Raw genomic sequence first — 24205 nt, forward strand, 5'->3', positions numbered from 1 at the left:
GGGTGGGGTGGGGTGGGGTGGAAGGGCTCACAGAAGGTAGAAAGGGATCAGACAAGGAGGTTTGAAACAATAAGGAGCCTCTAAAGTGTTGGATTGAAAGGGACTAACAAAATTCAATTTATGTTTTAAACAAACATGCATCCCTATTTCTTTATCTTCCAACTCGCTGTTCCAGAAGGGACATCAAGAACACACATGGCTTCCTACACCTGATTATCAGCATGCACCTGAGTGATGTTCTCTTTGAGGAAGGCACTGTGTTGTTGGGTACTGGGTTTCAGGACCAAGGCTTCCCTCTAGGTCTGCAGAGACAGGTCATGATATTGTGGGTGGGACACAGAATGCCCAGTTTAGGGAGATGAGTAAGAATCACAGAAGGTTCAAATTGGCAGAGACCTTGGACAGTCCCTGGTCTACAGTCCAGCTCAGCCCTCAAGTGACAGAGAAGGCACTGTGATGCAAAAGGGTGGGTGACACAGCCCATTATTGACAATGCCAACTTCTGGTTCTGGTGCCTTCTGCAAGGTTGTTGTGATCTCACTGGAGTGGGAAGTGTGGGCTCCTGGGTCTTACAGGCCAAGTCTGGAATGCAGTTCATTATTTCTGACTGTGTGATTCTGGGCAAGTCGTTTACCTCCTTGAGCATCAGTTTCCTTCTCTGAGGCACGTGCCCAGCCTCCAGGACTCTGGCTGCCGCAGCCGCGCCTTCCCTTCCTGCTTTGGCAAGGCCTGAGGAGTCACTGAGCCAGCCACGGAGATGGTCACAAAAGATCCTCTTTCACTGCAGCAGACCCTTGGCCCAATGATTGGTGGTGGGGTGGGGAAGGACTGATCTTGCCTTTGGCCACGTACGTTTTGAGCAGGTTAGATGTGTGGCCAGCAGGGGGCAGAGCTAGCTAAAGCCGTAACTAGGGATTTTAAATGGCCCTTAGATGGTAGGCTCAGGTCTAAGCGGTCCTTTAGAGGCAGTTCATGCTCCCATTTTACAGATAAGGAAGCTGAGGAGTAAAGAGAAGGCAACATGCCCAGAGCTGGGATCCAGGCAGGGCCCAGATACTTGGCCTGGCATTCCCAGGAGGCTCTTTGGATGTTAGACCTATAGCTGAATGCTGTTATCTACATATCGTGGAGGGTGGGGGGTGATGGCATGGGTGTAGGAGGTAAAAAATATTGACCTCATGAACATATACAATTGGAGTATAGCACATCTTTTGAATTCTCATATTTGGTCTTTCCTTTTTAAAATCCTGACACTTTGAGAAAGTCCCATGGCCGGCACCATCTCTGAGACCCTGGACCAGGCCCCTGATGCCCAGCCCTGCCTGGGTCTTGTAAGCTTCCTTCTGCACAGTGTGAGGCCCCCAGCTTACTCCGAGGGTGCTATGGTTTGTGCCCATTCTAGGAAGGTGAGGGGGTGGCAGAGGCCTGGCCTGGCAGTTCTGACCCTCAGTCCCAAGGGTCACGTGGCTCCCAGTTCACGTAGCCCCGGGGTACACAGGGCTTTGAAGGCTTCTTCCCACAGAGACCCACCACCCTGCCTCCCTCCCTCAGCCCCTGGGAATCGTCCCCAGGCTCACCTGGTGGGGGACAGGCAGCCTGGACAAGGGGCTGAGGCCCAGCAGCGGGGTGGTGGCCATGGAGGCCGCGGCGGCCATGGCCGAGGAGGCGGCCAGAGGGTCCACGGGCAGCTCCGGGCTCTGCTCCTGCTTCACCATGACGGAGCACAGTTTGTGTCCCAGCACCCACGCTTCATGTTCCACGTCTGGGGAAGGGGCAGGACCAGGCTCAGGGGGCTCCCTGAGCAGAGGGCTCTGCTGCCCTCCTCCCCCTGGGAGCTGCTCTGGACTGAGGCGCTAGGGAACAGAGGGCAGCAGGCAGGCAAGGGCAGAGGGGGGTGCTGTGAGGTAGGCTGGGGCCAGAAGCCGTGGGGCATCTTCATTCAGCAGCTCCCAGAGCAGACGTGGACAACAAATCTGGACCCCTCCTGACTGGCTGTGGGATCTTAGGCAAGTTGCTTAACCTCTCTGAGCCTTAGCTTCTTCATCTGTGAAAGTGCCTGACAAGAAGTAAATGCCCAATAAATGCTAGCTATGGTCACTGCAATGATTGCCATCCAGGGAACACTTGCTGAGCACCGTGCTGGGCGCTGAGGACCTAGTGAGAGTCACAAGCAAGTTTAGAGCAGCTGGAATGGAAAGGGGAAAATGGGCTCTGGGAGACTGGGCTCACAGCTGTGACTTTGTCCTAAAGGTAATGGCGAAGAACCGAAGCCTCACTTAAGTGCACTTAAGCGCACTCAGATTTGTAATATCAAAAAAACAGTCATTCTGTGTGTGTGTGTGCGTCGATTGGACTGGGCGCAGGCAAGACAGAAGTAGGGAGACTCTCAGCAGGCTGGTGAAATAGTTCAGAGAGAGAAGATGAAGCCTGAGCAAAGGGGGTGACAGTGGGGATGGAGAGGAAGGACACACTGGGGACAGATTTGGAAGGGAGAATCCACGGGACCTGGTGATGGGTGTGGGGGGCATGTTGGCAGTGAGGTGTGCCGTTCAGGTTTCTCAGGGCAGTGTCTACTTCCTGCCCAATCAGCGGGGCTCCTGGCCTCACCTGGGTCACAGGGCTGGCAGGCATCACCCCTTTTCCTGATGAGTGTCTACAGTCTTGCACCCCAAGTCAGCGCTGCTCATGGTGGCCCCAGCAGGCCCTAGGCAGCGGTGAGGTGAGGCCGGGGTCTGGGGAGCAGGTATGCAGGGAAAGGGCCAGGGGGCTCTGGCCTTTGAGCCCTGCTGTGGGTAGGGAGAGGGGTCAGTGGTGCCTGGTCCCACCTCAGAAACTAGGCCCCACCCAGTTGGGAGCCTGAACAACCCGGCCCTGGGCCACAGGCTGCCCCAGGGCTCCAGCAATCTTCCCAAATTACAGGGCCAGTTGTCCGGCTTCCGGGAAGCTGCCCCTGCAAAAGGCCCACAGACAAATTGCTCTAAAAATAGACTTGGGGTGGCCGAGGAGGAGCTGGGCTGGCCCAGCGGGGGCGGATGGAGAACCTGCCACAGGGGGTCTGCCCCACATGATGCCTTTGTGGGGGGAGGGGCTGAGGACTCACTGACGTGACCTCCAGAGGCTTGGCTGAGGGACCAGGGCATGCAGGGCAGCTAAGACCTCTGCAGCCTCAAGCCCTGCAGCCATTTAAAGCCCAGATAGTGTGCCCGCCCTCACAGGGGTGACTGGGGTGGGGTACAACATCCCATCTGTGCCCCCCAGGGCATCTCAATGACCCTCAGAAGCTGCTGAGTGCAGCTCTTAGCCCTCCCTCCCAATAATCCTGTGGTGTAGGCACTAGGATTGTCCCCATTTAATAGGTAAGAATATTAAGAAACTCATTCAAAACCATTGTCCTCTAAAGAGAAAGAGGAATTAAACATGCTGTTCATTGTTCTATAGAGTATTAATAGGACTTTTATATGCATAATGAAAATGGCCACTCATTCTTTTTATATATTAGGTACTGGGCACTAAATTGGATACTTTATGTATATATTTAAAAATTCTGGCCATAGATTTTTTTTTAATGCTTATTTATTTTGAGAGAGAGCGAGAAGGGGATGGTCAGAGAGAGGGAGAGAGAATCCCAAGCAGAATCTGCAGAGCTTGACTTGGGGCTTGATCCCATGAACCGTGAGATCACCATCCAAGCTGAAATCAAGAGTCGGACACTGAATAGACTGAGTCACACAAGCCCCAGCCCCCCGACCAGAATTCTTATGGCATGTATATTATCTTCACTTTATAATTGAGGAAACAGGCCCAGAGAGATGAAGCAACTTGCTCAAGATCACACAGCAGCTAGTGGAGGCATCAGGATGAACACCAAAGCCTGTTTGGGTTCAAACCCAGCACCCCCTGCTGGCCCCTGAGCCAGGAAAATGCGGAGGTGGCAAGGGTGTGAGGTTTAGCATCAAGGAGCTTCCTTGCTCCCAAGTCTCTACTATCCATTTTACTGTCTTTGTGACCCAAACAGCTCAGCTTTCCTGAAGCCTCATCTTTCTGATCAGACAAATGGGGATTATGATAAAAGTGATTGATGGGTTGTGAGAAATAAATGAGATAATTAACATGAAGGTGCTTTGTAAACCACACAGTACTACAGAAATGTTTATTGTCATTCCCATTTGTAGATGAAGAAACTGAGGCTTTACAGAGGCTAAGAGATGTATCCACGGTCACCTAGCCAAATGGGAGGGCCAGGACGGCCTGTATTTGAGGAAACACCCAAAGGGGCCATTTCTAGGTGGGACGTAGTCTGGGGTTCTGCAGTGCTGATTACCAGAGAGGAGAGACTCAAAGGGCCTTTTGCTTAAAAAGGCGGTGGGGGGAGGGGCTGATTAGAAGGGAGCTTTAGAGAACTTGACCTTCGGGAATGAAACGAGGATGCAGGCATCTCTCCCAGGCAGCATGTCAGAGGACAGTGCGGTATGACAGAGTGTCAAGGTTCCAGAGTCTCAGAAACTTGTCCACATTTATGGTTTAGTTCCCCCCACTGTTTCCTCTAAGTCAGTGGTTCTCAAACCCAAGCATGAACTAGAATCACCTGGAAGGCGGGGCCCTACCCACATGGTTTCTGATCCAGCAAGTCTGTGTGGCCTGAGAATCTGCATTTCTAATAAGTTCCCAGGTGAAGCGGCTGGTCCAGGAAACACCCTTTGCTCACAACTGATCTAAGTCAGCAAAACACCCTTTTGAGAAGTGCCCGTAAGGGTTTGATGTGAGAGAGAACAAAAAGGCAGGAGGCCGGAACTCCTCGGAGAGGTGTTTGTGGGTGGCTCCCCTGGGTGCCTCTGGGGGTCTTAGCCTGCAGTGCTCCCCTCTGCCCCCTCAAAAGCGTCCTCCCTTCCTGGGCCAGGGCTGTCCTCAGGTCCTTCTACCTTTTCTTACCTTGGGTGGTGTCCTCCATCTTGATGGGCACAAGGGGGCTCTGAGGTGCCGAGTCACCGCTCAGGGAGTAGCTATGCTCAGCCTGGATGCCTGGTGTGGGGGAGTCCAGTTCCATGTCCAGTAGAGGGCTCTTCTCGTCCAGCACAGGGTCATCAAAGAAACTGCTGAACAGGTCGTTAGAGAAGTCCTCCATGTTCTCCGCGAAGTGGTCCAGGTGCTCAGGGAAATGCTAGGGAAGGAGGGGGGCAGCAGGGGCAGTCAGCTTAGCTTGGGAAGGGGGCAAAGTTGCTGCTGTGGTGGCCTCCCGCCACCCAAGGCCTGCTACCACCGCCACTGTCAGTGCAACCTCCCCTTATCCTTCCTGCCATCATTTTTAAAAAAATATTTTTATGTATTTCTAGGAGAGAGAGAGACACAGCGTGAGCAGGGGAGGGTCAGAGAGAGAGGGAGACACAGACTGAAACAGGCTCCAGGCTCTGAGCTGGCAGTCAGCACAGAGCCCGACGCGGGGCTCGAACCCACGAACCGCGAGATCATGACCTAAGCAAAAGTCCGGACGCTCAACCGACTAAGCCACCCAGGCGCCCCCCTTCCTGCCATCATTAATAGCATCGCCATCACCACCAACCTCCCCGCTAGCCACATCCTTAGGACCAACTATTATTATTTCTATCATGACTGTCGCCACTGTCACCACTTAACCTTCACGACCACCGTCTCCACTGTCACTTCCAGCCTCACTGTCATCATTCTCAAGAGTGAGCTGTGGGGGGTGCAAAAGCACCCCTGAACCAGGTGACCGGATACCATGCTGTAGAGTTCTGGCTCCGTGACCTTGGCTCAATCACTCAGACTGCCTGGGTCTGTTTCTCCGCCCACCCTACTTCGTGGGAAGGCTAAGTAAAGAATGTGTGTCTAGGCCAGCAAGTTTGCAACCCAAAGGTGGTATTAGTGACTTTTGTACTATCCTTTTGCTGAAGCGCAAGGTGGTGGGATTATCAAGGCTTCTACTCCCCTCATTAGCACATCCCTGCCTGTTCTCATGCCTCCAGACTCTTCCCTTTCCAAGACATTCTTTCTTTATGCCAAGAGATTAGACTCTGAAGCCATGTTACTTGGGTTCGAATCCTGGCCTTGATACTTCTAGCTGTGACTCCGTGCTGTTGAAACTGTGGGTGGTGACTCACTAATGGGTTGTGAAATCAATTTAGTAGGTCAAGACCAAGATTGAAGAAAAAAATAAAACAGAAAAAATGGAGTAGAAAATATCAGCGTGCACGACAAACGGTGAAGTTAAATACCTGTGAGGTTTTCATCGCGTCTGTGTGTGTGTGTGTGTGTGTGTGTGTGTGTGTGTGTGTGTGTAGAGGTACTTGGTAATGAAGTGAAATATATTTCTCAGAAACAAAAAAGTCTGAAAAAATATTCGTCTCTGAGATCTTGGGAAAGTTAATTAACCTCTCTCTGTTTCATTTCCTCCTTTGTATAGTGAGGCTGGTAATCGTTTGTTAGAATTGTTGTAAGGATTAAATTGATACATATAAAGCACTTATGATGGCCCCTGATACATAATAATTACTCAACAAACATTGCCTCTTAATATTAATAAGGTCCTCAGTGGCTGGTACATAGTAGGTGCTTATTTTCTCTCTAAAGAATTATAAACATGTTAAGGAAATGCAACTGCTGTGCATTATTTACTGACTGAATGAAGTTGCTGGTGGGTGGGAAGAGATGGTGGAAGGGGGTTGCTTCAGGCCCTGGTGTCCCACCTGGTGAGTGGTTAACGACTGGCTTCTGAGGGATTGGTTCAAGTTCTGGAGCTGTTGGCTCTGTCTGGCGTGGAATACTCAAAGCCTGCCCCAGTCCTGAAGGGGTGAACAGAGAAGCCCTTTGAGAATAAGGCAAAGAGCCACATGACCATCTGTGCAGTCAGACGGACTTGCTTTTGATTCTAACCCCACGACTTGCTAAGTTATTCACTTCTCGGGGCCTTGATTTCTCTATCTGTAAAGGGGAAATAATAGTTCCTACTCAGTAGTGTTGTCATGATGATCAAATATTTGTTGACTGCTTAATACTCACCTTATAGGATTATGAGGGTAAAATGAGTAAGTACATATAATAGTTATACATAGAACACACATACAGGGAATACATATAACAGAATGGTGCCTAGTATGTAGTGAGTGCTCAATGGTTGTTAGCCATTATTAGTATGAAAACTGCAGTTCCTAAAAGCCTAACTCCAGGCCTGAGCTGAGCTGAGCTGAAGAATGATCAGAGAATCAAGTGCAAAATAAATGTGGAAAACTATTGACTCAGGTACTCTCCCCTTTTCCCAGTTTGCCAGAACTTATCATCACCCTACCGTTTTGTTGTGATTTTAATCTTCCAAAGTGCTTTCATGTGCATGATTCTATTTAGTCGTCACAGTTACCCAGTGAGATAAGGAAGCTGTGTATTTGCATTTGACAGATAAGGAAACCGAGGCCCAGGGAGTCAAGTACAACAGGAAAGTGTCCACAACGCCTCATTGCCCAGTCCTTCCCCAACTGTAGCAGACATTCCTCCATTCAAGAATTGCCTGTTTGTCCAAACTCCCTGAGGCAGGGCCTGTATCTTGTTCACCTGCTGGAACCTGGCCGGTGAGTGGAGAGACGGGTCCTGTACCCCAGAGGGCAATGCCATCATTAGGTCATTTATCCATCAATGCCTGGGTAAGACAGTACCAGGAGCTCAGAAGCATCAGCTAAATATGTCTCTAAGAATAACTGTGATCCTACGCTAAGGACTTTTACAGGGCATCCCCTCCTTACCCCCTCTGTGCCCGCCAGCCAGCCAGCCACAGGCGGGACTGTGCTAGCTACGGCCTCTGCAGGGCCTGGGCCGGCCCAGCTGGGGGCGCTTTGCCCCTGCTCACTCTTTCAGGGTCTTTCAAAGGCCTGGTGTGGGGCCCACTGGGAGGGGGTTGTGAAGAAGGGAGGGCAGTGAGTCAGTGGCTAAGGTATTTCTCCAGCAGCTGCTTCTCAGGCGATAAGGGTTTGCCAAGCCCTTTTCTGGGGCCTGGGAGAGGAGAAATGCTTTCTCCAGTCTGGGCTGGGGTCCCTGAAGGCCTTGGCTCCAGGCAGGATAAGCCAGGTCCTTCTCAGAGACCCCTTTTGGGGTGCCCACAGGAGCCTGCTCAGGGAGCTCAGCTGGCCCCCTTTTGTGAGGAGCCCCCACCCCACCTGCTGGAAACAGCAGCCAAGGCCTAAGAGGAAGCAGCTTCTAGAAAGTGGGAGCCGAGTGGAAGGGGAGGGCGGCCAAGGGGCAGGCAGGGTGGGGGTGGAGGACACTCAGAAAATCCGATCCTCTTTGCTCAGGGCTTCTTTGTGTGATGGTCAGACCTCTGGTGGCAATGGTGTGCATGTCTCCTCACCTTCCAGGCCAACTTCCTGCTCAGGTGAGCATGCCAGAAAAGGGACTCCCTTCAAAGAGTTTTGTAGCCTTACTTCTATCTGGTGCCTTGGTCTTTCAAAGCAGTTCAGTTATGGTTGGTTTATATCATCAATACATTAGAGGCAGAAGGGGCTGGAGAAAGCCCTTGGCCCTCACGCCCCCATTCCCACCCCCGTTTGCCAATGAGGAACCTAAGGTCCAGAGAGAGAAAGCCACCTACCCAAGGCCACACAATGAGTTGGGGATGTTGAGGGAGGGGTTCAAGTCCACTCTGGGGACCTCAGGCCTCCTCAGCTCCAGCATGTCCACGTCTCCCCCAACCATACCCGGCTCTACCCCCAGTTCACACGCTAAAAGCTGAGGTTTCAGGCTGTGTGAAGGAAATTACTGCTCCGGGAGAGGAAGGAGGGTTCAATTTATGAACGGCAGGGGGTCGTGGGTCAACTGTNAGGGGTGAGCGTTCTGGGGTGCCTTGCCAGGCAACGGGATGGGAAGCCAGAGAAGGAAATATTATGATTTGTTTCCCTCCTCGTTAAAGACTTTTTCCTACAGTCATGCCAATACAAGCTCTTTCTCGGAGGCTACGCGCAGTCGGCCCTGGCTCCTCCTCCCTCTCAGAGGAGAAGTATCGCACTCTGCTGCTCGCACCCCTGCACACACGTCTCCTGGTGGCACTCCCTCCGGGAGCCAGGTCTCGGGTGCCTGCCCTTTAAATAAAGAAGGACCAGGTCCCACCGGCCGCGAGCAGCCCGCCTGAAGTTGAGGCCAGCGCGCTGTGGGGCCGCCCCGCGCCGGAGTCCGGCGTGCTCATTGGTGGAACTCGCAGAGCTCCTGGCCAATGGGAGGAGGCTGCGGGCAGCCGGCTGCGGCGGCGGGGCCCAGGCGGAGGCGGGTCCTGTGCTTAGCCGAAAGCTGGGGCGTGGGAAGGGCCCGCCGCGCGAGGTCGGGCTCAAGGTTCCTTTCTGCGCTTGGAGCCGAGGCAGGGAAGGCCCCTTGGAGCTTCCAGGTGGGCCCAGCAGCCCCGCTGTCCCCAGACCCTCATCAGTTGCACGGCCCCTGACCTCGCGGGGCGAGTAGGGGGAAGTGGAGAGGGAGGGTCTCCTCCGACGTCCTGATGCGGCAGCAGGTCTTGGTCCCGAGACCAATGGGGACGCTCCTGGGGCGGTAATAGGACCATCTGAAGCTACTCTCAGTTTCCCTCCCGTAATTCCCCCCACTGGGGTCAATGCAGAGGGACGGAAAAGCTCTGGGGGGGGGGGGGTGCAGCTGTCTGCTGACAGATTGTGTGGGAGAAGGTTTTCCCTCGGACCTGGGGCAGCCTCAGAGCACTCACTTCACTTCCCTGGGCCCCTAGTCCGGTGGCGCCTGCACCCCCGTCCCTGACTTCTGCCTCTCCCCTGGCCCGCTCTGATTCAGTCTGTGCTTCGGGAAAGGAGGGAGGAGACCGGAGTGGGTCCAGGCTGAGCTGTGGGATAAGGAGTGGGGGGGAATCCCAAGCCCGGACATTCCTTCCGAGAGAGAGAGAGAGAGAGAGAGAGAGAGAGAGAGAGAGAGANTCCCGGACGGTTACTTGCTTCGTGGTCACTAGAAAATCGACCCCATTTCAAGCTGAAGGGCCACCAGTCTGAGTCAGTGCTGTGCCCTGAGCATGTGTGTGTGGGGGGGGAGGGTAGGCTCAAGAGAGAGCAGGGAGGGGAGGTGGGCCCCTGGGTACCCAGTTGTCCCGCCCTCCCTGTCCTTACGCATCACCATCCAGGCATTTGGGTGTCCCTTTCCCAGAGGCGGAATCAAAGGCTGTCCTTTGAAGGGGAAAAGGCCCTGGACGCAGACTCGGGATGCCCCCCCGCCTCCAGTTCAAGATCCAGCTGTGTTCTGAGACCTGGGCTAGACAGGTGGTGTCTCTCCTCCAGGCCTCAGTTTCCTCATCTGTTATAGACTGTGTTCCTCTTGGGAACAGGGGTGGCAGGCAGGGACAGGGTGAAGCGAACTAGTCTTCAGAGAATGGGCTCTTTTCCTCTGCCCTGGTCTCCCTGGGGACTGGGAAGGGATGCAGCCAGTCCTTCAGTCCCTGGAGCCAGTCCCTCCCTGAGCCTTCCTGGCAGGGGATGGGGGTTAAGGGGGGGCGCATTGTTCCAACCTCCAACCTCATTCTCATCCCCCGTTCCCCACAGGCCCAGGGACGGCGGCTGCTGAGGTTTCATATTTTCCCCCTACCAAACTATTCACCGCAGAGCCCAAGTCCAAATAAGCAGAAATGCTCCCCTCTGTGTGGATGTGTGTGCATACGTGTGGATGGGCCACACAGACGTGGGCTGTGGGGTTCCTTCTTCCATAAGGAAACACCACTTCTCTGATGCCACACGGTGTAAGATCCACACCTATGGACACATTCCACGTACAGCCTGGGGCAGGTACTACTGCACACACACACCCTCGTGGGCTCACCTAGGCTGACACCGGCAAGCACCAACACAGACCCCAAATGGACACGCTCCCCAGATGGGATCAGACGGACACACTGTGTTGTCCTCTGTAGACACACATATGTGCAGCCGCCCCGGAGATGGTCACAGACGTGGTCATGCACGCTCTCGCTTGAACACACACAACATCTCACACCACCACAGAACTAGATGCTGACCGCGCCAACCCACATGCCTGAGTCATATGACCCCCAGCGAGGGAGCTTTGGGAGTCCCAGGCTCGCCTGGGGCTGGGACAGGGAGGGCTGGGACTGGAGGAGAGGTAATATGGGGAGCTTTTCCATGCATGTGCTGGAGGGAGAGAGGAAAGGGCAGGCTGGCATCCACCAGAGGCTGCTTCGGTGCAGAGCAGGGCCTGGGGGCGGGGGCAGTGTGTGCATTCTCTGTAGCCTCCAGCCCTGTTGGTCTGGCTCTCCACTTCCCTCTCCTGACACTGGGTACCCTTCCCTGGTCAGGTCACCGAGGCCTCAGGAAAGCAGAGAGCTGGTCTGCAGATTCCTGGCCAGCCCCTGGCATCTTCTGACCAGGCGGCCCATGTACCGTGGCCCAGCCCTGGGGTTAGTGCCAGGTACCGTCTGGGCAGGAGGAAGCGATGGCAGTGAATGCCGCCGCCCAGGGCTGGGATTAGCTGTGACTGGCACCACTGAGGGCGCAGCAGCCCACGGTCTGGCTGCTGGAGATGTTGGTCCATAGGCAGTGGCCAGAGGATCCCTGTGGGACAGCTCAGGACACTGGCGACTAAGTGCCAGGGCTGGCACTGGGGACCTCTGGAGAATAAGGGTGTCTAATCGTCCATTTGAGCATCACTTATGCATTTCTCCAGTATTTAGTAAGCACCTACTACGTGCCCAGCCCTGTGGATACAGAGATGAACGAAGCCTACTTCCTGCTCACAAAAGGCTTTCTGACTGGTGGTGTGACTACCCTACTTATGAAGGTGAGCTAAGGCTTGAACTCGCATCTGTCTCCCGAGCATTCTCCACTTCCACCAAGAGGGATCCCCTAACACCATATGACCGCGTGACTCTCTTCCTCAGTATCCATTAATGACTCTGTACCGCCCTCGGAATAGTTTCCAAACGCCTTGGTATAGCGTGAAATGATCCAGCCTGGTTGTCTCGGTGTCTTGCTGTGTCCAATCCCCACGTGTATCTACAAAGTCTAGCACCGGTCCCAGCACACAGTAGGTGCTCAGGTGTTTGCCGAGCGACTGACTGACGGACTGAATGAGAGGGTGAATGAAGGAATGTGTCAGTGAGTTAATGGACTGGGGCCTTTTTTTCTGCAGCTGAGCCTCCAGGAATGACTGCCCTGAATTCCGCTTCAGTGCCAGCTCGCTCCTGTTCCAGGCAGAGTTTCCGTGCTCCTGGACTCCTTCCCTCGGCTCCTCCCTAGTGGGGCCCATTGTACCCATTCTCCACGTTATTTTCCCAAGGCCTTTTTGCTCTTAAGCCCCAGACAGACTGGGTACCTGGGGATCACAGTCCCCTACTCAGTGCTGGAGGAGCTGCCCCACCGTTTGGCTCGCTCCAAGAATATCAGCAGAGCCCAGCGGCCACCTAGCCAAGCTGCTCTCCCGGCCCCTGGCCATCTGGAAGGCACTCTTCAGCTGGAGCCTGCCACCCGGCTCTGGCTGGAATTCCCTTGGCCTCTTCCCTCTCTCCAGTGCACTCAGCATTCGGCCTCTGGCTTCCTCAGCTGTCCTGGCCTGTCTGAGTTGTCCTCAGGTTTTATTTTTGGAAGAAGCTGCATTCTCTCCCCTTATTTACTCTTTTCCTTCAGGGAAGGTGTGGGACCCCTGGGTTCGGCTGGAGATCAGGCTGTGGCTCTCGCCTCTGGGGTTTGGACCTCTCTGGGACTCCGAGGGAGGGGACGTCCAAAGACTCCTGGCCCATCAGATGCTTCAAAGCCAGCTGCCTCCGTTCTCCTCCCCCCCACCCAGTGTGTGACTAATGCCTGCCCCTGCCCTTCTTGAAGAGCCCCACGACAGCCAAAAAAAATCATTACAATTTTCGAGCTGAAAAGAATGCTGGCATCACCCCCTCTTATTTTACAGAGACAATGTAGGTCAATGGTTAGGAGCAAGGGAGGCAGACAGATGGGGTTCTAAGCTCGGTTCTGCTACCTACTGTGTAGCCTTGGGCAAGTTACTTAACCTCTCTGAGCCTCAGTCTCAGCTATAAAATAGGGGTACTTATATCTAACTACTAGGTTGCTGTGAGGTTTAAATGAGATGATATTTGTATTGATACAATGCAGGACACATAGAAGGGTCTCACTGAAGTGCAGCTATTATTATGACAGAGAGAAAAACTGAGAGCCAGGGAAGGAGTAGACTTGTTCAAGATCACACAGCTTGAGGTAAGCAGCCATTTTCAGAGTCTTTCCTCTGTCTCTATCTCCCTTTCAAGGAGAAGGGAGGGGCTGGCATCAGCTCCAAACAGGAATCTCCTTGAGTCAGTGGCTCGGGCAAACCCCTGGGTCTTCTGAGTGGGCCTCCCCCTGCCAGGCCAAGGCCCTCCTTCCGTTGGGAGGGGGGGGGGTCAGGGTTTCCTCCGGTGCCTCGGGGGCCTCGTTCTTGCTCACTGAGAGTGAGGGGTCGGGGTGGGGGGCCCAGCACTCAGCCCCAAGGTGGACCTCAGGCCAGTGGGACTCTGAGAGGAGGGGGAAGGCTGGGTCCTGACATCACAGAGCAGAGGAGCTGGAGCCACAGCCATGCGGGCCAGCTGGGGCTCTTCCACAGCGTCCAGATGTCTCAGGAATGTGCTGAGCTGGGAACTACCTCGCTCCTTCCCTCACCACCCCCAACCCCTCATCCCCTCCTATGCTTGCTCAAGCTCTGCGTCTGCCCCACCCCCTCTACCCTTTCCCTTTCATCCATCCCTGGCAGGGCCTCCTGTCCATGGGCCGTAGTCGAGCTCCCTCTCAGACCTCTAGAGGGGTCACAGAAGGCAGGAGTCCTTCCCCTTCTGCAAGACCCCATGGGCTGACCGTGTGGCGTGGGGGGAGATGCGAGCCGGAGCTAACTGGGAGGGGAAAGTTCTGAGCAGATAGTGCATGCCAGATCCCGAATGTGGAACTGATTTGCAGCTCTGGGAGAGGAAGGGGTGAAGGCCTTGGGGCAGCAGAGGGCAGGGCTGGGCCTCCTCTCTGGGAGGATGATGAAAAGGGCTCTGGGCATCTTGTCTTGTTGATGGCTGGGAGGGCCAAGGAGGTGAGGTGCCAGGCGAGGCTGGCCTCAGAAGGAGCGCTCAGATCCTTCGAGACTCCTGGGCAGGGACATGCTTTGCCTGAGAGTGGAGGGTCTTGAGCTATAGGAGGGGTGGGGAAACCCCACTGGTGCCCTGGGGTTGGGCCAGGTTCACAGGCTGGAGCTCTCAGCCCCAAAGAGAGAGAAGCCTGTTTCTCTGCAAGGGTGGGGTTGCCTTGGCCTCGCCAGGTCAGCCTGGCCCCGAGGGCTGGGGATGATAGAGCCTGCTGGGAACTGGTACTGCTAGCCCAGTGTGCGAGTCACATCGGGGCGCGGGATGGAAGTCAGAGGAGAGAAGGGAGCTGGGGTCAGCTGCTGTGTCAGGCTGCCCTGGACTCAGGAAGGGCTCACAATTCTTTCTCCCTTTGGGGAGACTCTCTCATCATCCAGACAGGCTGATGGCTCATTCCTAGTGGAACCTAGACCTCTTAGCACTGAGACAGTTCAGAGTTGCTGGGACTGTCACTTTGTCCAGCTCAGAACTATCATTGGTTCTCTTCCACCTGCTGAAAAAACTCCCAGCTCCTTTTTTAAAAAAAAAATTTTTTTTAATGTTTTATTTATTTTTGAGAGAGAGAGAGACAGCGTGAGCAGGGGAGGGTCAGAGAGAGAGGGAGACACAAAATCCGAAGCAGGCTCCAGGCTCTGAGCTAGCTGTCAGCACAGAGCCCGATGCGGGGCTCCAATCCCTGAACCGCGAGATCATGACCTGAGCCGAAGTTGGACGCTTAGCCTATTGAGCCACCCAGGCGCCCCACTCCCAGCTCCTAAGAATGGCATTCAACGGCTGTTATAAATGAGTCTCAACTTACCATTATAATTGGAGACCCTCCTCTTTCTCTTCCCTGCATCCTAGTTGGATGACCACTCCCAGCTCCTTGAAACTGCTGTGAGCTCCATTGCCACAGGGCCCTTGCTTATACCAATCTTTGTGTCTGGAATGCCTTTGCCCTTTATCTCTCCTCATTCCAGCTATTATCATCCTTTAAGGCCCAATTAAAATGTCACTTTCACTAAGAAGCCTTCCTGGACTGCCCACCTGTACTACCTGATGTCCTTGTTGAACCACCATAGCACTTGCAGACTGTTGGGTCACTGGCTGATGTCATGCCTTGAACTCTAAGTAGGCAGAGTGGGACCCATCTCTCCTTCTAAACTTTTACCTCCTTGAGGGTAGGATCCAGGATAGAGTTCATCTTTGAATCCTCTGTGGGGCCTCACACAGGGCCTGGGATATAGTAAGCCTAATGATGATGATAATACTAATAACAGCCAATATGTATGTCCCAGGCACTGTTCTAATGCCTTCCGTGTAGTATATTGTTTCATTTTCATTAGGTAAGTTAGTACCCCCATTTAAAAGTTGAGGAAACTGAGGCACGGGGGAGTTAAGTAGCTTCTCTGGGTTCATTCATTTAGCAAAAGGCTGAATCAGGATTTGAAGCCAAGCTCTTCAGCTCACATGACAACACCGGTTGTTGAAGGAATGGCTGACTTTCTGGTGCCTCATCCCAACACCTAGTACAGGGTCAGGTACAGAATACAGCCTCAAACTCCATGCACTGGGTCCACTCCTGGGACCCCGATGTAGCTCACCCCTGGCCATCTCTCTCCTGAAGCCCCAAAAGAGCCCTGAGAAGGGGTCTGACATCTTTTGGCTTTACCCAAAAGAGCCTTCCAGCTCCAAAGAGGTCAGACAGATAGGAAAATAAAATCCTTACAACCAGGGATGGAGAAGGTGGGCCATTCCTCTAAGGGCTGTCCAGTGCTGGGGGCCTTCCTTTCATGCTATGACAATGACAATCAGGATAAATCCAGAGTCAGCAACCATTGTTTATGGAGGATTTACTATGTGCCAGGCATTGTGCTGGGCCTTATCTAATTGAATCCTCACAAGAACCATACATTCTGTGGTCCTACTTTATGGATGAGGAAAACCAGCTGGGAGAGGTTAAGGCACCCGTCACACAGATGACAAATGGTGAGAGCCAGGATTGGCTGCCAGGTCTGAGCAATTGAAGGGCACCATTAATGTCCATCACAGCCCCCCTCAGACGTGGCTCAGTCCCCCGCTGTGTTCGTTGAGGTATCGGCTATCTGACCTGTGCACTTGCTGTCTGGTCAAGTTGGGTCTGGGAGTGGTCACCGGGTCTCAGGACACCCCTGTTCAGAATCCGCCCAGAGTGGACTGGCTTCACTGCCAGTGAAGGGGCTACAGCACGCCCCTCCCCCAAACTCATGCGGCTTTGAGAGTTCCATACGTTCAGAGCCGGGTCTATTTCTTCAATGAGGTAGTGAGTATACTCGCATCCATTTTATTATACTTTATAATTTCTATGCATGCATGATATATATTCTTTTATGATAGAAAAGGCTATTATGGTAAAATGAAAGGTAGGTGTGGAATTTAGGTTAAAATTCACCACTTGAATAAAAAATAAAATCCACTTTAAAAAAAGTACCATTCAAGCTAGACGTGTGGAAGTGTCCTTTCTTCCACTGTCTGTTTGTTCATCTACCCATCTATCCATTCATCACCCCTCCCCACCCCTCCCTCCCTCCCTTTCTTCCATCTATCCATCCATCCATCCATCCATCCATCCATCCATCCAATAAATACCCATTTCCTTAGCACTCGGTCACTATAGCTATAACTAGCCAACAGACGAAAATGATCATCTGACATTCCCTGCTCTCAAAGAATTCTCAATCTAGTTCAGCAATGAGGAAGCCAAGGCCCAGAGAGGGGAAGTGATTTGCCCAAGGTCACACAGGGAGTTAGGGAAAAGGGGTGGGGAGAGGTGAGGACAGCTGGGGCAGAGGGGCACACACATGGGCAAAGGCTCGGGCCTGCCTGCCTCGGAAGCAGGTCCCCCTCAATCTCTGCCTTAAAACTGCCTCCTGGCTCTCCGTGAGGGCCCGAAGAGCCTGCCTTATTCCTCTGCCGCTTTCATTTTTGTTTTTCTTTTGGAAGGGGGGAGGGGGGACAGCTGCTGCCGTCCAGCTGTTATGTTGGACCACACAGCCCAGCCCAGATGTGTCAGCCTCTCTGAGATGGGTGAAATGGCTCCTGGGCCAAGATCCAAGGGGCAAGGAGGCTTCAGCAGGGCTCTGTCCCCGGAGAGCAGGGAGAGGAAGCACCCTGACCGTGGTAGCAGGGGAGCGCACGATTGTCCCGGCCGTCAAGCCGGCCATGTTGATGATATGCTGTGTCCAGGGCATGGGGATCAGGACCTCTGTCACTCCAAGGAAATCAATCCCTTTGACATACTGTCTCCCACGGTCAGCGTTCTGGGCCATATCTTGCCCCTCCCAGCTTTTCTGGAACCAGACACCCCCTCCCCCCCCCCTTACCTTCTCCCCTATCCTGGTCAAGGGTCCCTGCCACTTATTCTGACTTCTCCTAGTCTGCTTGAGGGGGTTACACAGTGTTCCAGCCAGAACAATGCTCATGGTCTTGACTTAACTCCACCCAAATCATCCTCCTCCATCCTGCCCCCTGGAGCGCAGAGACTTCCAGAAGAACAGCTTGTTCTTCAGCATCTGGAGCTGGTTTCTTGAGGGAGGTTCAGGGGCAAGCCAGGTCCCAGAGAGGGATGGACTTTGTACCAGGACTTGCAGGAGGCGCGTGGCATGGGAAGGGGATGCCATGAGGTGGGGGTGTCCTTCATCTTCTCCTCTCCTGGCACAGCAGCCAGGCTGGGCCAGGCCCACATGGACCCTCCTGGGGAGTCCCGGGGGCTACAGAGAGCACGGGTCCAAGTTCCCAGGTGGGCCGGGGAGCAGCATCCCAGAGTGAGTATGAGGCCAGGGCAAGGGATGGGATGTGGGGCCTCCCCTCCCACAGGCCAGGCACCCTGCTAGCTCTGCGCCTAGTGCTCTAGGCATCCATGGTGCTCTGAGGGTGGCGGTAAGTGGCAGTGAAGGCAAGGCCCCTCTGATATCCGAGGGCCCAAACTTTTCTCACTCTAGAGAGCAAGGTGCAAACCAGCACGAGAGGAAGAGAGAGAGGAGATGGTTCTCTCCCCAGTTGGATTCACTCCATGGGACCCCTGTGTTGAGGACAGAGGTGAGAGGTCCCCTCCTTTCCAATCTCAGAGACAGTGCCTTCTAGCAGCTCCTTTGTCAATGGGGATCGAGCCAATAGGGAGGGAGTGTGCCAGGTCACCTCCTCTGAGAAACCTTCTGTGACCTCCATCCCAGCTAGATTTTCGTCAGGCTCCCGCCCTGCTCAGCTCTGTCACGGCGCCCTGTGGTGCTGCTTCTGTGATTCCCCGCCCCCCCTCTCATTTGGCTGTCAGTGGCTGGAGGTCACTATGCCTAGGGACCAGCAAAGGGCTCCTCAGTGCCCATTTGATAAAGAACTGGATGTATTGGGGCGCTTGGGTGGCTCAGTCGGTTAAGCGTCAGACTACGGCTCAGGTCACCATCTCACAGTTCGTGGGTTCGAGCCCCGCATCAGGCTCTGTGCTGACAGCTAGCTCAGAGCCTGGAGCCTGTCTTTGGATTCTGTGTCTCCCTCTCTCTTTGACCCTCCCCTGCTCATGCTGTCTCTCTCTCTCTCTTAGAAATAAATAAAACATTAACAAAATTTTTTAAAAAAATTAAAAAGAAAAAGAACTGGATGCATGTATTGAAGAAGGGCCAGCTGGTCCAGGGATGCCTGAAGGACCTCAGAGCAGATTGGGTTACAGACAGCGTTTTTGTGGGATCGAGTATCCCCATCACCCTCAGGGGTGGTCAGGCCAGGACCCTGAGAACCCTGGGACCCCTTCTGGAATTATCAATACACTCTTTGAACACTTAGTCCTGTCTTTTAAAAAAATATTCTCCTGGGGCACCTGGGTAGCTTCCTCAGTTAAGCATCTGACTCTTCATTTTGACTCAGGTCATGATCTCATGGTTCATGAGATTGAGCCTCAAGCCGGGGTGCAGAGCCTACTTGGGATTCTCTCTCTCTCTCCTTCTCTCTCTGCCCCTCCCCCAGCTCATGCATTCTCTCTCAGTCTCTCAAAATAAGTAAACTTGAAAAAACAGAAAAAGCATTCTCTCCTTCCCTTATAGGGACTGCTCTGGTCTGAAGTAAATTTCTCTACAAATTTCAGGTAAATCCTTGAAATGGAGCAAAGTCCACTACAGTGCAAAACTTGTCTCTGCCCTGCGCTTGGGGTGCATCTCAAATAAAGGTGGGCAAAGCTCTTCTCTGCGGGTGGTTGGTGAAGAAGTAACTGCCTCGTGTTCCTCTGGAGCTTTCTCAGGTTGGTCTGCTACATGTAGTAAGGTTTCACAATCTTTATTTTTGTGCTTTTTATAATAGTATGGACCCACTGAAAACTAGTGCTTTTCATCGATCCTGAAGTCACACAGCTCCACATTTTACACAATTGAAAAGTTTGGACTTGGCTTGTCTTACAATGGAGTTTTACGAGATGAAGCACCTATTTTGTTACATGGCACCAGGTTAGGTTTATGGAAGTGAACAAAACTGACAGGGTCTCTCTTCTCACGGAACTTGCAAACTTGCTTTCTTAATGGAGGAAATGGACAATAAGCCAATAAAACAACCAGATGCTGGGATGAGTGAAGAAATCAAAGGACTGAAGCAGAAAACAGGGAGTCCCGCTTGAGGTGGTCAGAAGGCTGCTCTAAAGAGGTGACATTTGCATCAAGGAGGATGAGATGGAGAGGACTGGAGGGAAAGCATGCTAGAAGTCAGGAACAGCATATGCAAAGGCCCCGAAGCAGGACTAGAAGAGACTTTGTTTCAAGCTGAGTGTGGATCTAGGAGTCCCAGAGCAACCTGAACAAGAGAAAACTGGGAAAGATGGAGGCTCTAGAGCCAGTGTTGAAGGGTGAGGCCCAAGCCACAAGTTCAGATCTGCTGTGGGTCAAGTCGTTCTAGACTGTCCTGGTCTGGAGGCTGCAGGGCCTTTGCCATAGGATGGGGATGGCCCAAGGCATTAACGGCTCATTGGAAATTGCAGAAATCCCTTCCTGAATTTCAGAGACAGTATGGGCTGCAGGATCCTGATGGCTGGGAGTAGGTGAGCTTAAGCACCCTGTTTCCTCCTCCCTAAAAAATGTGGGGTCTGGCCCGGGCCCCTTTTCTTTCCTTGAGCCATGGTTGGCTGAGGCCTACTCTGTGCCAAGCACTGTCCTGAGCACTGGGGGTATCGCAGTGAAGAAGACAGTTAGACCTCTGCACCAAGGGGCTTGCATCCCAGTGGGGGAAGCAAACACAAAACAAAAGACCCTTACCCCAAACAAACTCTGTGTTTTGGAAGAGGACTAGGTGTCTGGGGAGATCTCCCTTCCTGAGTTGGAGCCCTAAGGTTTTGGCTTCTCCATTAGTTTTTCTCCATTAGTTCTTTTCTAGGGGATTCTACTCTGAGACCAGAGCGCCTTGGCCCTTAGGTCCTCTTTCCTGTTGGTGAGAGTTTAAAGACACACACACACACACACACACACACACACACACACACACACACACCTCCCTCCCCTTTTAGGGGCTGTTAAAAGCCCACACACAGACATAGGAACACCCAAATGCACATACTTCTCTAATCTCCCTAATCCCCCAAGGCTGGGGTGGTGGTGGTGATGGTGGTGGTTGTGTTTCCCTATTTAGCTCAGGAGAAGCCAGGCTATGGGTCTGGCTTAGCCTCCACACCCCCCTTCCCCTGGGCTGGTGCCTCGGTCCCCGTCATTCCCACACCTGGCCTACCCAACCGCTGGGAGGTAAATGAATGTACTGAGCAAACATCCTTGCAGCTTCCTGCTGCTCCCCGCTGAGACAACAGCACTCCTCCTTCTCTCCCTCCTCCCCACACCCTCCCAGTCGGGGTGCCTCTGCGATCCAGAGCCATTTCCCTCCAGAGAAACCGGACTCATCCCTTCTTAGCCAGGAGAAGAAGGCAAGAGGCACATTGTCCTAGTGTCTTTATCTGGAGACACAACTTGTTCTCCCTCTGGCCCTTTATCTGAGCTTTCTGAGCACCAGACCCTTTCTCATGCAAGTCCAGGGGCTGAAAGATACAGGCTACAGGGGACGAGGGCTCTCCTGTGGCTACATCAGGAACTGTGGGAGAGTGGGGGACGCAGAGGGGGAGAAGCCCCCTTTCCCCATATCTGGGAGGAAGGGCATTCCCTCCCGAGGGGTGTCTCCGAGAATCACACAGATAAGCTGAGAACAGCATAAGGGAAAAACCAAAGCACCCCTGACCACCTCCAAGCACACTGGACTTGAACTGCATTTGCATTCTGTCTCTGTCCAAGCGAATGTGTATTTCTTACAGAGTTGTGTTCAGGGTGAGCATAAATTTTTATTCTTGCTTCTCGCACAGAGCAACAGAGCACACACATTACCCACAAGACTCCATGACCTTTATCTGATTTTTAAGAAGGATAGTGACTACCCTCTTCTCCATCTTCCAGACTGAGAAGCACACAGACTCCATTCCTTCCCCCATCCTTACCTTGGAAACATTTTCCTACCCACATGCAGAAGGAAGAAGGAGTTGGGGATAGCGTTGGTATGTGGTCTCCATTATAAGGGGTCTTAGACATTTAAGTGGAGGTACCAGAGAAGGAAAGTGACTTGCTCAAGGTCACACAGCAGCTCCTAGCTGAGTAGGTCCAACCACAACCCCATCTAGTTTCTGGAATAAGTTAACTATAGAAACGTACCTGCCAGGCACTTTTCCAAATTAATTATTAATTTTTCTCACTAAATCTCTATAATAACACTATGGGAAGGATCTGTATCTCCATTTTTCAGATGAGGGAGCCAAGGCCCAGAGGAAGAGAAGTCACTTATTTGAACCACCCAGCTGGTTGGTGGCAGAAGAGCTATAGAATCAAATCTCCTGATTCCCAGCCCAGGAGTTCTTGGTCTCTCCTCTTAGAAATCCTTTCCTTTCTCCCTGCCTGGTCTTGCCTTGCCTAGGTTCAAGGTCAGGAGTTTCCCCAGCAGGGCTTTCCCTCCCCAGTCCCAGGGCTGGATACCACTGTCTGATCCTGCCTCCTTTCCTGCGCTGGACCAAGGCCCAGATGAGCAGCTGGGGACACAAGGCTGAATGCAGCAGCAGGAAGAGGCTGTAGGCGGCAGAGTTCATTCAGAAGAAAGCCCTACTCAGAGCTGTTGAGGGCACCTCATGGTGGTAGTGGTGATGGGGGCTCTACCAGCACCCTCTTCCCCCCGGCTGCAAGGGTACAGACTCCGACAAACCCCTCTCCCTATGACTAGTACCTGTTACCAGCTTCAGGAAGGGGATACGGAACCCTAAGTCCCTGCCATTTTTTTCCCTAGGATCTATGCCAGACCGTCCTTAGAAAGACTTGATCCAACCTCTCCCCGTTTTATAGACGAAGAAGCAGAGACCCAGGAAGGAAAGCTAGTGGCATGGCCCAGGCTCACAGGAGGAGGCAGAAGCAGAGGCAGGACTAGAACCCAGGTCTCCCCACTACTAGCTCAAGTCCTCTCCCCTCCTCCACTTGGCCTGCGTGCGGAAGCGTGCTCCCTTTGACTGGGACCAGGGGCCATCCTCAGAGAACAGGGTGACCCAGATCTCCCTAATGGAGGGCTGGGAGACCTCACACCCCACGCCTTCCTGACTCAGGTTCCTGTCCCTTGGCTTGTTTCCCCACTGTCAGTCTAGCAGGTTGGGACAATTTAGATGGAAGTCCAAGATGTGCAACCCTTGAAGTCTCTATGGATTTGGCTCTTGTCTGGCCAAGTTCATCTTAGTCCCAGGAGGTAGAGACCAGCCAGCACCCCTTAGACACACACAGACACGTGTGTGTGGAGAGAGGGAGGGGGAGAGAGAGCAAGGGAGCGGGGGAGAGAAGGATTGACATTTCACTGCATGGAGGGGGGTACCCACCAGATTCAACCCGGCAGGCCCTTCTGAACCCAAATACTTTCTTCGGTTGCGGAGCCCATGCCCCTCCCCCCAGCAGGGCTTTAGGGCCGAGCCCGAGAGAAGGAGGAAGGGAGGGAAGAAGAGAGAGAAGCCACGTTTCCTTAGGGAGGGAGGGGAAGAGAGAGAAAGAGGAGAACGACAAGCTCAGAGACAGTCACGAAGACACAGGGAAGGAGACAGAGAAAGTCAAGGAGACAAGAGGGACAGAGAAACAGACCTAGAGACACAGTGATGCGGGGAAAGATCTCCCTCTTCCTGAACGATCACCTTGTGCCGCTCTGATCATCTGAGCGTTAGTTCCCTCCAGGGGGAATCTCAGGCTGACTTTCTGGGGCGGCTGCAGAAGCACCGCTAAGTTTCCAGGTCTGGCTCACAACCCGGGTACGGCTCTGGCCCCTCAAGGGGCGTCGCGTCCTAGGCCTTCCGAACACTTCGCTGTGCGCCCCCCAGCGGAGAACCAGCCGCGGAGCCACAGCGGTCCTAAAGGGGGCGCAGGAAGGGGCGCCGCCACTTTGCGCCCAATCTGGTCCCGGAACCGGGGGGTGGGTGGAGGACTGCTAGAAGACGTGGGCGGGGGGCAGGATTGGTGTCTCTCGGGCTCATATCCGAGGATCGTCTGGCCCCGACGCTTCGACGCCCCCTTTCCCTAGTAGGCGGAGGTCAATGTACCCGCGGACAGAGCCCCCAAGAGGGGTGCGCACTGGCGCAAGCTCAGAGGCTCCGGTCCAGGTTCGGGGACTAGGAAGGTGTCGAGGGATCTAGTTTCCAAATCTCAGAGCTCTATACACGTGTGTCTCTGGGACCCTGCACCGAGCCCCCTCCCCCGCTTCTGCCCAGTGATGTGTAGTCCCGTCCTTCCGGGGGGGCCCTGGCGCGCCGCAAAGAGGGGTGCGGAGTGGTAGAAGGGGGACGCAGACCCTTCATCTTACCGCATTGTTGAGGAAATCCGACTCGTTCAGATCCCCCAAGTCCAGGAAGCTGGATCCGGGGAACAGCCTGTCGGCCGGGAAGGGCTCCAAGACGGCGTCCATCGCGGCCGGCTCCGGAGACCCCCTTCGCCTGCTCTTCCCTTACTCCAGGGCGGCGGCGCGCCCGGCCCAGAGCTCCTGCCTGAGCACTGGCTAGCGGGCGGGGGCTGGTCCGGGGCGGCGCCCTGGGGAGGGGCGGGCGGAGGCGGCGCA

General features: G+C 53.8%; 1 protein-coding gene across 1 annotated transcript in view; it reads right to left on the bottom strand.

The window, feature by feature from the left end:
• The window catches only part of CREB3L1 (cAMP responsive element binding protein 3 like 1), a 35129-nt gene extending 10930 nt beyond the window's left edge, over positions 1–24199 (bottom strand). The window contains exons 1-3 of the mRNA XM_077767420.1: positions 23954–24199; positions 4930–5158; positions 1578–1762 (exon numbers count right to left, since the gene is read on the bottom strand). Of these exons, the coding sequence (XP_077623546.1) occupies positions 1578–1762; positions 4930–5158; positions 23954–24055 (516 nt within the window). The 5' untranslated portion in view covers positions 24056–24199. The remainder of the gene's footprint in view (positions 1–1577; positions 1763–4929; positions 5159–23953) is intronic.
• Between the last annotated feature and the right edge of the window lie 6 nt (positions 24200–24205).

The sequence above is a fragment of the Crocuta crocuta genome, unplaced genomic scaffold, assembly GCF_008692635.1.
Source record: "Crocuta crocuta isolate KB4526 unplaced genomic scaffold, BGI_CrCroc_1.0 scaffold330, whole genome shotgun sequence".
In the NCBI taxonomy this organism is placed as follows: Eukaryota; Metazoa; Chordata; class Mammalia; order Carnivora; family Hyaenidae; genus Crocuta; species Crocuta crocuta.